Source organism: Naegleria fowleri (assembly GCF_008403515.1).
Source record: "Naegleria fowleri strain ATCC 30894 chromosome Unknown tig35, whole genome shotgun sequence".
NCBI lineage: Eukaryota > Heterolobosea > Eutetramitea > Acrasida > Naegleriidae > Naegleria > Naegleria fowleri.
The window spans coordinates 23,283-34,625 of NW_025407967.1; the positions used below are offsets into that span (position 1 = coordinate 23,283).

At 39.2% G+C, this 11,343-nt stretch overlaps 7 protein-coding genes across 7 annotated transcripts in view; 2 read left to right on the plus strand and 5 right to left on the minus strand.

Annotated features, from left to right (window-relative positions):
* The window catches only part of FDP41_003658 (uncharacterized protein), a gene marked incomplete at both ends in the record, with an annotated part of 2,678 nt that extends 2,016 nt beyond the window's left edge, over window positions 1–662 (minus strand). The window contains one exon of the mRNA XM_044706986.1: window positions 144–662. Within this exon, the coding sequence (XP_044561718.1) occupies window positions 144–662 (519 nt within the window). The remainder of the gene's footprint in view (window positions 1–143) is intronic.
* A 416-nt stretch (window positions 663–1,078) lies between these two features.
* FDP41_003659 (uncharacterized protein) lies at window positions 1,079–3,637 on the minus strand (the record flags this gene model as incomplete). The annotated part of the gene is made up of 1 exon (XM_044706987.1): window positions 1,079–3,637. One exon carries the CDS (start codon window positions 3,635–3,637, stop codon window positions 1,079–1,081), a length of 2,559 nt encoding a protein of 852 aa, XP_044561719.1.
* Window positions 3,638–3,945: 308 nt separating this feature from the next.
* On the plus strand, window positions 3,946–6,513 carry FDP41_003660 (uncharacterized protein; the record flags this gene model as incomplete). Its single annotated transcript, XM_044706989.1, has 1 exon — window positions 3,946–6,513. The coding sequence occupies one exon, from the start codon at window positions 3,946–3,948 to the stop codon at window positions 6,511–6,513; it is 2,568 nt and encodes an 855-aa protein (XP_044561720.1).
* A 579-nt stretch (window positions 6,514–7,092) lies between these two features.
* On the plus strand, window positions 7,093–9,071 carry FDP41_003661 (uncharacterized protein; the record flags this gene model as incomplete). Its single annotated transcript, XM_044706990.1, has 2 exons — window positions 7,093–7,328; window positions 7,520–9,071. 2 exons carry the CDS (start codon window positions 7,093–7,095, stop codon window positions 9,069–9,071), a joined length of 1,788 nt encoding a protein of 595 aa, XP_044561721.1.
* Window positions 9,072–9,388: 317 nt separating this feature from the next.
* Window positions 9,389–9,892, minus strand: FDP41_003662 (uncharacterized protein; the record flags this gene model as incomplete). Its single annotated transcript, XM_044706991.1, has 1 exon — window positions 9,389–9,892. The coding sequence occupies one exon, from the start codon at window positions 9,890–9,892 to the stop codon at window positions 9,389–9,391; it is 504 nt and encodes a 167-aa protein (XP_044561722.1).
* Window positions 9,893–9,939: 47 nt separating this feature from the next.
* FDP41_003663 (uncharacterized protein) lies at window positions 9,940–11,181 on the minus strand (the record flags this gene model as incomplete). Its single annotated transcript, XM_044706992.1, has 1 exon — window positions 9,940–11,181. The coding sequence occupies one exon, from the start codon at window positions 11,179–11,181 to the stop codon at window positions 9,940–9,942; it is 1,242 nt and encodes a 413-aa protein (XP_044561723.1).
* A 126-nt stretch (window positions 11,182–11,307) lies between these two features.
* The window catches only part of FDP41_003664 (uncharacterized protein), a gene marked incomplete at both ends in the record, with an annotated part of 2,490 nt that continues 2,454 nt past the window's right edge, over window positions 11,308–11,343 (minus strand). The window contains one exon of the mRNA XM_044706993.1: window positions 11,308–11,343. This exon is cut by the window's right edge and continues 2,454 nt beyond it. Coding sequence (XP_044561724.1) covers window positions 11,308–11,343 — 36 coding nt within the window.

Below are 11,343 nucleotides of genomic sequence, written 5' to 3' on the forward strand. Positions count from 1 at the left end.
AAGGTTGACCATTCGTAAGGTTGACCGGGAAATTGTAAAGAATGCCATTAATTGATTGAAATGATCATTTAGTATGCATTTAGTATGAATTGATTAAAAAAAAGATGAATCAAGATGATGAAGAATTGAAAAAAAACACTTACAGCTCCACTAGGTCCCATAATTGCCAAAACAGAACCAGGTTTCACATAACCACTCATGGCATGCAAAATGACTTTTTGTTCCTTTCTAAATAAATTCTTCATTGTAAATGCCAATCGTTCTCGAGGAGTGGTCAATTTCGAGGCTGGCAATGAGGGTCTCACTTTCACCACATAGGTCAAGTCATGCCATTCCAACATGACACTCGGAACTGTTCGACCATACGAACCTTTTACAGAATTGTGATTCTGATGATAGGATTTCATTTCAATCGAGATGGAATTATTGTTGTTCTCAACAACTACGGCAGCAGAAGTGGTTGTGAATGAAGTGCTACTACTACTGATCGCCGCAAGAGATTCCATATTTGAATAAATGGATGGAATGGCATGTGGCGGATGAGTAATCATAGTTTGGTTTGTGATGGTCTGTTCTTCTCTGTCATTTTCGAAAAGATTCTCAGCACTGCGCATTCCAACAACAAGAGGAGTCGTATTGGCGGTGGCTGTTGGTGTTGACATTTTTTGTGTGTAGTGTTTGCTAATCAATCTCGAGTATTTTATTGAAAATTCATCCGTCGCGGAGTTTTTGGAAAGGAAAAACAGCGCTAATTGATGTAATGAACAACCACGAACGAGAAGAGGGATTCAACTCGCGGACTTGACTTCGCAGTTATAAAACACCACAGACATGTATGATTCTTAAGAATAAGTGCCAACCAAGAACGTACAAATAAAGACAAGTCATTCATGAAAAAGTGCATTGTTGTTCAACAATAACAACATTTGCGAATCTATTCACTTGTTTACTGGGAATCAAAGACCACTCAATCTATAAGGCTGTCAAAAGTCTTTAATGTTCAATGCAACAAGTATGGCAATACTGGATTGTTTCTCAAGTTCATTCTTAGACCATATATTCTTTTAACATTTTCATCTTAGCAAATGACACACTTCTTGTTTGGAGAAGTGGTTCTATGATTATTCTTGTCTTCATCGTCTTCACGATCATTTTCATGTAAAGATGTGGGAATGAGTGTCAACGAGGAGAGTGATTGTTGTGTTTGCTCGACCAATCGTTCATGAAAACTCCATGCATGCATGTGTGGATTCATTCCCAATCGCTCTCCACTCTGAGCATCAACCTCCACCAAGAAGTAAGCAACCTCCTCCAAAGTTCCAACAATACAAATGGATCGACCTTGTGTTTTGGTACAAACGTCTCTTTTCAGAGTGCATGAAACATCAAAATGTGAAAAATGTGAAGTGGTGGTGCTTTCAATAATGCATTGTTTCCACAGCAGGTTTCCATTGTGAATGTTGAGGCAATAGAGGAAAATTCCATGTCCTCCACTCACAAGAACGTACAATCTATTTTCCAATACAATGGTTTGAACGTTGGGTTGATAGGAAAATTTTGACAAGTCGTCCATTGGTGTGCGCCATGAGGGATTTCCAATGGAAATGACACTTGAGTTATGTCTCGTTGTTGTTGTTGCTTCTTCTGTAGTACAAGATACTGCTTCTCTTCTTTCCTCATCATGATCATTATATTTTTGAATAGGGTCTGTTGTTCCACAATGATTCGAACAAGAAGAAGAAGAAGAAGAATCTGTTCCTCCTTCTCCTCCTTGTACGTCTTCAACTCTTTGAATTGGACAAAAGCTCATTTCATGCACATCATAAATTTCCACACTAAGCAAGCCGACTAATTGTGAGTCCTTCTCCACCATATACATGGCCAAAGGATTCGATGTATTTTCAATCTTTGTACCACTCTTCAAATGTACCAACTCGGTTCGTAATTTCTGTTTTTCAGTTCCAGACATGAGCCAATACTCAGAACCAATACATGTGAAATCGACTTGTAAATTTCTGGTACCCATCATGATTGGGACTGTGTATTCAAATGTTGCATTTTCCAAGTCCAATAAATTGTGATGATGAGTGGTGTTTGTTGTGGTTGTTGTGTTTGAAGGCACTTGTTTCTCAAAAGTCGAAGAAGTAGTCGTCGTCATCGTATCATGATTATTAGTATTTACAGAAATTTCTTCTTGTGTTCTCTCTTCATTGAGGAAAAGATTACAACTCACGAAATGCAAATGAGAACCTTGTGGCCTCACATCAAAGAAGATTCGATTCGGAGGATTCATTTGTCGTTGTGAATATTCATTTTCGAGATCTGTAATGGTCAAATTGAAAGTTGTGGTGAGTCGATTCCATGTTGCCATTGCACATGTTTTGAACGTTTTCAAATGGATGGAAATTAAGGAAGAAATGGATGATTCATTGCCATACACAGAGAGTATGAGATGATGAGAGGTCAGTACGGCGCAGTCAAATGTTCTCTTCTTGATGGAATTTTGAGTTGTTTCATGAGGTAGTGATGATGATGAAAACGATGATGTTTGCTCGCGTAACAGAGAAACATAATTCATGTTGTTGTTGAAATGATGATGCTGAGGAGGAGGAGGAGGATTGGAAACACTGCTACTACCACTCTTTCGTTTCCATTTTTGAAAAGTAGTCGAAGTGTGTGTGTGGACACAGGAAGAGGTTTCATTGGTCATCACATTCATTTGATCTTGTGACACATTGTAAATAAATTCGACTTGTCCCGTTTGTTTCCGCAATGACATGACAAATGTAGTGTCCACTCTCCTCAATATAATAATTAATTGTCGATCGTTTTGAAAGGTCTGACACACTTGTAATGGCGACCTTACATATTGTTCCAAATCCACACACCATTTCACACATGAAAAAGTTTCCAAATCCACACAAAATATTTTGTTGGAATTGTTTGTTGAACAAGACGAATGAAAGTGATGAAACAACAATGAACTACCACCACCACCCCCATCACCACTTGAATATTGCCTTCCTGAGGAGTGCACTCCATTCATGAATGAAAATAATAATATGGGATAGGCATATAAAGAATCATACGGCATGTGCATGGAATGATATTTGAAATTATTCATTCCTTTTCTCCATTGTTTGGATAAGGCAATAAAATTTACAAGTAAATCTATTGTGTGAGGACTTGTGGAGGAATCATGCTGAAAAGTCTTGCTGTGAGCATTCTGATTGGAATTGGTTGGTAATAATAATACATCACGTGGATCTTGATCAATGATGTGAGGATCCTTCTTGTCGACGTTGCTGGCGTGGAGTTCAAATTTTGGGAAAATAATGTGAGGAATGAATTTCAATTCGTGTTTCTGTAAATCGTATCGATAGGCTCCAAATAAGAAATATCGTTTTTTGACCTCTTTGATGTATATTTTACATTGTTCATAAAATTGTTTGTTGACATATTGAAAAGATATCACGACATCATGTATTTTACAATTTTCTAATATACACATGATCATTTCATCGGGAATGGAGTTCATTGTGTCATGAACTTTCTCCACGAATGTGTGTGTCGAGGACGTTGATCCGACACGAGGAGGATGAACCATCTTCACCTCCTTCATCTTTTTGTTTTGCATTTTTTTTTGTGGAAAACACTCTGTTTTTCTCGACGTTTGATCGATCCGACTGGTGACTGAATAATATTATTGTGGACGGACACACAGACAACATGTCGCCATGGTCAAATATTTTCTGAACGCTTAATTCCCCTGCGAATATTATGGAAGAGATACAAGTTCCGTATTGCACCATCCTTTTTCCTTTCCAACTCCGATTCCGATCGGAGAAAACTTTAAAAAAAAACTGACTTCCCTTCTTCTTCTGTTCGCCCTCATCACTTGAGATTTGTTTTTCCAATTCCAGAACCTCCTTCATCATGATCATGATGCAAACGGAAGCAAGCCTTCCAGCCAAAATTCTCGAGAAACGAAACCGAAGGCCAAGTCAGCAACAACCAACGCCAGAAATAATTGACAAGCCTCATCAACCACCGTTGAAATCAATTGACAGCCTTCCAACTTCATCGGCGGTGGTGGTAGTTAAAAGTCATCGTGATGATGATGATGGTGATGACTCGACCACCTCGGCTTGTTCCGCCAAGCAGCAAGAACGACAACAACTAGTCCTCAACCATTCATCATCATCATCGCCTACTCCTCTTCCACAACAACCACCACCACCACCATTCATGGAACAAGGAATGAATGAGGCCATTCCGAAGAAGAAGAAGAAGAAGAAGAATTCTTCTCCAGAAACGAATCAGAATGATAATGGAAAGAAGGAATTCGGAGGCTCTGGCGAAAAGAATAATTATTTTGATGGACAAGGAAATGTTCCTCTTCGTAACAACCAAATGACGAATCCTCCTTGTCCTCCCATCATGGCGAAGACGACCACGACGAACACAGAAAAAGAGTTTGAGCCTTTGCTTCCGAGACCGATCCGAACAGCCGCTTCCACACCATTGACCAACAACACAACGAGCTCATTACCTTCCATTCCTATAACGGCTAGCAACAATAATATGATGATTCATCATGGACCTTACACAGCTGCGATAGGAGGAATCAATAACAACAATAACAACACGGGTGCAAGTTTCACTCCATCGCCATTATCGGCGAACTCTCATGCGGGGTTTTCTCAGAACGCTTTTCCGAGTCAGTCGTCCTTCTCGAATGCGATCAGCAACGTTATGAATCATTCACAAGACATGAGTGCCGAAAACAAAAAGAGAAGAAGAAATCAAGCCAAATCGGCGTGTGAAGCTTGCCGACGTGCTCACACCGCATGTCAAGACCAAAAACCATGTCATCGATGTGTCAAGCTTGGCTTGGAATGTGTAGAGGCACAGAAAAAGACAAAGGTGAAAATTGCAAAAACTTCTGGAACTTCGCCGTCAGCATCCATGTTACCTCTCTCGACAATCATGACAGCGAGCACTACCATGACATCCAACGGTCAATACAATTTGCCTCAGACCTTGATCAATTGCGGTGCTTCTGCTCATGGATCAATGACGAACACCACTACTCAAGCATCCAGCGACCATCAGAGACATCAAACTGGAGGAAACCAAACATCTCCACCTGTTAAAGGTGTCTCCCGTAAGAAGCATGCAGAATCTGCAATTGGCTCAGTTTCTTCTTCTTCGTCGTCAACAACCTCTTCGTCATCGGATGGTGGTGGCGAACAACGAGGTTTTGATCCAGTCCCTGTTCAATTTCATGCATCTTCCCACACGATTGATGTTAGTATTCAACCTCATCATGGTGGTGGTCATGCATTTCAAGAGTCTACAAGTCCATTGGGTGGATTAGTAGCGAGCAATCATCAATCACAAGCTTTAACTCACACAACAGGGCAACCTCTTGCAACTCCTGCAGCATCTATGCCTAATGCCTCGCAACAATCAGGTCACATGATGAATTCCATTCCTTACCATGATTCACACCACAATTATGGGTCGTCTTCATCGACACCACATGACAGCTTGTCCAATTACCACCCACCAAACACACCAACCACAGGAGGAGACAGCAACAACAACGTTGGTGAGGGATCGGTCCACCTTTCTCAATTGTCACCTCAATTCATTTTGCAATTCCAACAACATGTCAAGGATGGAAACATCGACAAACTACGTGCAGCGTGTGAGCAGTGTTTTCAACTCATTACCATGTCTGTTGAGGAAATGAAAAAGACGTTTGCCATTCCTCAACTCTCTCGTCATCAACAACAAGATTTTCAATGGAATTTGACTCGTAATGGATTTTTATTGTCCTACTTGTATGGAAAATTCAATGTCATGAATATGATGAGAGATGTATTATGGACTCGTCATCGAAAAGAGTACATTGATTTTCTATACAAACTCATCTCATTAGAAGACGACAAGGCACTCATACGCATGTTTTTACAGGGAGTTCAATTAGATCTCAACACGATTGAGAATGATAATGGCGTTGGATTATTAAGCTTTTGTGCATGTTTCGGTCGAATTGAAATTTTCAAAATGCTTTGTGAAGAATTTTCTTGCTCACTCTATCAGTGTCGAAACGAAAAGTATTTACCCATTCATTTTGCTTGTAGTTATGGAAATGTAGAAATTGCAGAGTATATTCTTCAAAAGCATCCAGATCAACTCGATATTCAAATTAATAATCACAGCTCTCCCCTATTAATTTCAGCCGCCTATGGTAGCATGAAGAGTGTCAAGTTTTTAGTGGAACGTGGAGCCAATGTGATGTTGAGTGATCATGACGGTCAATGCGCGGTTTATAATGCCACCAAGTACAATCATTTTTCAATTGTTCAATATTTAGCACAACACAATGCAGATCTTTATGCCAAAACTAACTCTGGTCAAAGTATTTTTGACTTGGCAGAAGGATCACCAGAAAAAGAAACTCTTATTGGAGCTCATCATTCAAAACAAAACTCTCAACGATAGAATTTCCTTACAGGATGACCTTATTAGATCAATGAGGCAAACTTGTAAATAAACAATGAGTTTTGGGTTTTTGATAATGTTGATTTTCATCCAATGCTAGAAAGTTTGAGGAAATTGATGGTTCCTATTTATCCACATCTAATTTTCCAAAATTAACCTATTTGAGCATATCGAATGGACTCTTTGCAATGAACAATTTTTTGGTAAATCTTGCTTCTGGATCATCTTTGAAACATTTGAAGCATTTAGAATTGTTGACAGACTTGTTTCATGAACAGACATTGCTTGACATTGTGAACCATTTATGTCCTCGCTATTTGACAATCTATCGTAATTATGCTTTGAATTACGAGGAATTAAGGAAGAAAATAACATCCTCAACCAAAATAATTTTTTATGAAGAATTTCAATCAGACAAGTTTATTTCACTTCAATAAATTTGTTTTCAATTTCTTATGGTTAAAAATTGACGATTCTCCACTTTTGACGAGACTTATTTGAATGGCTAATCATCATGGACCTCCATAATAGAAAGAACTCAAGAGTTAAGAAGCAAATTGAAAGGAATTCTTCAAAAAAATGCCCAGAAAGAAAACTTCCACAACAAGCGATTCTTCCACGAGAATGGATCTTGCAGATGATGAGAACTCCATGGCTCCATCATCGGATTTTTATCCAACACCTCCCTTGTATAAGAATAATTCGGAGCCATCATCACGGAAATCCACTCATTCCGATGCTTCTACTATGATGGTGTTTCCATTGAAACAATCTGATTTTGATAATTTTGAAAGAGAATTACGATGTGCGATATGGTAGGTATAACCTTTGGATTTTAATCGTTAAGGATCATCATCACGATTCAATATTTAATCACAATGAAAATGAATTACTTTGACATTACTGTTTTGGATTATTTCTTTTTATTATAAAACAATGTTTTGTTCCATGAATATTTAAATATTTAATGGATCTCTAAATATATTTAATTTACACCCACAAATAGTTTGGAAGTTTGGAAAGAACCAACAGCTACTCATTGCAGCCACTTGTTTTGTTATGACTGCATTGAACAAGGAATGAAAATTAAGAAAGAATGTCCTCTTTGTAAAACGCCCATTCTCACCAAGAGACATCTCATGCCCATGCAATCATTGGCCAATCTGGTGGAAGAATTTCACAAATTCAAACGAAAATTCGATCAATCGATGGAACAATTTGGATCTAATACCAATACAAAGCACCCGTCAACTTGTACATTTGAAACTACTACTCCCTCCTCTATGGGAAATACCTATGAAGAGTTGTGTTCCATGTATCCCGATCCGACCAAGGCAGTGTCATCATCCTCTACAACTACCAACAAAACTCCAGCAAATACTGGAAGAAAATCAACAGCCAACAACATTTACGGTTCTGGAACAACAGCAGCAACGACAAGTTCCAACACTGTCACAACTGGTAAAAAACGAAGATTTCACAGAAAAGGATCATCCAACATTTCACAACCACAAGATGGAAATGTCTCCGACTCCTCAACCGCTTCTATTGAAGCCATTATTATTCCTTCGGACGATTTCATGGAGGATGACTCCGTACATGACCAAATACAACGTATCGATGAACAATTGACTGCTAAAAGAATGAAACTTTCTCAACTAGAGGAACTCTTATCTGACCTCAATGAGACCTATGGAGTTTTTGGATTTTCACATGAAAGATATCCTTTTCTTTCGAGTTTTGTACAAAATGATATCATACCTGTAACATCAACAATATCGGCAAGTGTCAGCACTGCGGCTGGAATTTTGCAACACTTACAACATGTAAATATGCAAACAACAGCTACACAATCTCAACACTCTCAGGCCACTCTGGGATCTCAATCTTCAAAGAGAACATCCCATAGAAATTCAAAGGCGAAACGACTGTGTCTCTGCGGAACTAATTTAACAACGGATGCAAAAGAAAAATTAGAAAAGGCAGCAAAATATTTGGGCGGTGAAGTGAGGAACGAATTTACGGATGAAGTCACCCATTTGGTTTCACTCCTAGATGAGAACAGACTTGCTCGAAGAACGATCAAATATTGTGTTGCTGTTGTTTCTGGTGTGTGGATTGTTGGAACGGAATGGCTGGATGCAGTGCTTAAGGCCAAATGCCATGTGAATGAGGAAGATTTTTGCGCGTTGGGTGATGTGACCATCAAGTACAACTCACCAGCCGAAGCAAGAAAAAGCATAGCCAATGGAAATAATCGATTATTCTTCAACTATCGCGTGCATTTTCATGGTACCTTTAGTGCCAAGTCCAAGAATCCCTCTAAAAAAGAACTCACTGATTTGGTCACGTTTGGAGGTGGCACCATTCATGGTACCATGTTCAAGAGAGTTAAAAAATCCAAATATGAAAATGTCATTATTGCAGACAATGATGTGACACGAGAGGAGGCTGACAAGATTGAACAAGAAACTGGACACAGGCCGGTTACTTGCAAGTGGCTTCTAGACAGTGTGAGTTATTTGAAAATCATGGATCAACAAAGTTATGCTGTGTAGAGGTTTGACAAAGTACTTTGTCACAAACATTTGACATTCATCGTCCAGTTCTTATCAGAACCCTGAACCGGCCCAAAAAACCACTGTTTCCTTGGAACAGTTCTTTTTTATTCAGGAAAATATTGTATGGGCTGTCATGACACGGAAAGAATGACCATATCACATAAATAATTTCAGAAAATCATTTGGCCCAACCAATCGTTCACCATGAAAACAATTATACCTCTCGATCACTGCTATGTCGAATAATGTTTGGTTCCATGCAAGTCAGACAGTATACTGAATCATTGCCACCATTCGAAGGATTCACACGCTCCTTAATTTCCAATCTTCACCTTTTCTGTTTGTCTACTTGTGGCAGAAACGACGACAAGTTCTTTGGCTCCTGGCTCGTGGGATCGTCCCTTAATTAATGGATCTACAATTAAGAGTGGATTTCTACTATTGAGAACATCTTCATTAACGGTGATACCATCCAAATATTGTTTCAACATGTCACGAAGCTTTTTGTTTTGATCTACCAAGTGCTCCTTCTCCTGTTCGAGTGCTAAATTGTCCAGAAGAACCTTATTGAAACGTTTGTAGAAACGATCGAGCTGTTGCCACTCAGATTCAGTGAACTTCTTTTCCTCACCGTCCATCAAATCTTCCATGGCAGATTCAGCGACCGAAGCTAAAGCCGTCGTGCTTTCCAATTCCGTTTCAAAAGGAATCAAACGCTCTCTCTCAGTTTCATACCTGCGATTCACTTCAGATAACTTGAGGATTCGTGAGGCCTTTTCCAGCTTTTCATTGAGAGAATCGATCGTTTCCTTACTCATTTTGACTAGCTCGGTGAGTCTCTTCTTTTCTGACTCTCGAAAGGCATTCATCTTCTTTTGAGTTCCTTGAAATGTTGGGAGAGCTGATCCTTCTCCTTAATGAGTTTGTTGTTTCTGTCCTCGCACTCTCTGAGATTGTTCAACCATTTTGCTTTCCAGTGAGCTAGAGCTTCCTCCTTCATTTTGATTTGATACGTTTGGTTCTTGATAATTTCAATGTAACTGCTGTCACGTTCTCTCAAAATGATATAATCCTTATATTTTTGATTCATGGATTCGTAGTGATCATTGTTCTCTTGCTTGGTGATGCGGCGGTATTCTTCGATTTTGTCATTCATGTTGCCGACCATTTGTATGAGCTCTTCCTGATATCGATTCTTGACCTTTTCCTTGGTTTGGACAAAATCCATTTCCATGAGTTCATTCGTTTTTTCCTCTCTCTTTTCCATTTCTTTGGTAATTTCAGCCCATTCCTTCATTTCCTCCTCGTGTTTGATCCGTAATTCTTCCATTTCTTCCTCATATTCCTTTTTTAAGAGATACAAGTCATTGTTGAACTCTTGATGGAGAATAGTGAGACGTTGATCTTGCAATTGTAGCAATTCCTCGATATGTTGCATGTGAGTTCTCAGAGAAGATCGGTACTGCTCCTCGGATTCATCCAATTCTCTGTACATGAGTTGAATGGTGGCATTCTTTCTGTCGACTAATCGGTCGTGATCCTGAGCCTGTATTTGAATTGTTTCCTTGAGCTCTTTCAATTTACTTTCTCTCATCAAGTACAACCAATTCGCATTAATATTGGTGAGATTAATTTTCGAGTAGGACTGTTCTTCGTCCTTGAGCTGACGAATTTTCATTTTCAAATGTTCTTCTCGTTTCTTTCTATTTTCTTCCTCTCTCAATGCTTCGACATCTTGGATGACATTCGGAGTATCATTATTGTCATTGATGCCTTGCAAGGCATTCGCGGAAGAGACAAAACTTCCCATGGTATCATTCAGTTGAGTATTTACAATATTACTGACGTTCATGGATGCATTTGGATCAAAAGGTTTAAATCCTTCTTCATCATCTTCGGGTTCTTCCTCTTGTTGAAGTGCATGATTTTCGTGTTGAGCTTCCTCCGCATTTGCTGCTTCTCCCGCCTCATTATCATCACCAGCCGTTGTTGGAGGAGTGGGTGTCGGATCTACCACATCATCTTCTTGAGGCGGAGAAGACGACGAAGAAACCTCTTCTCTGGAAGCCGAAATGACCTGCGGATCTCCTTCATAAGATTCACTCATTTTTTTTGTAGTGATTTTTGGCGCGCAACGAAAAGTTTCAATTTTCTTGCCGATAACAGGAAGATATAAGACACACAAGATATCTTTTGAATGTGTTTTCTTGGAGCCATTTACAAAACCTGTTCACTATTTTACAAAACTCGAATCAATGTACAATTGTTT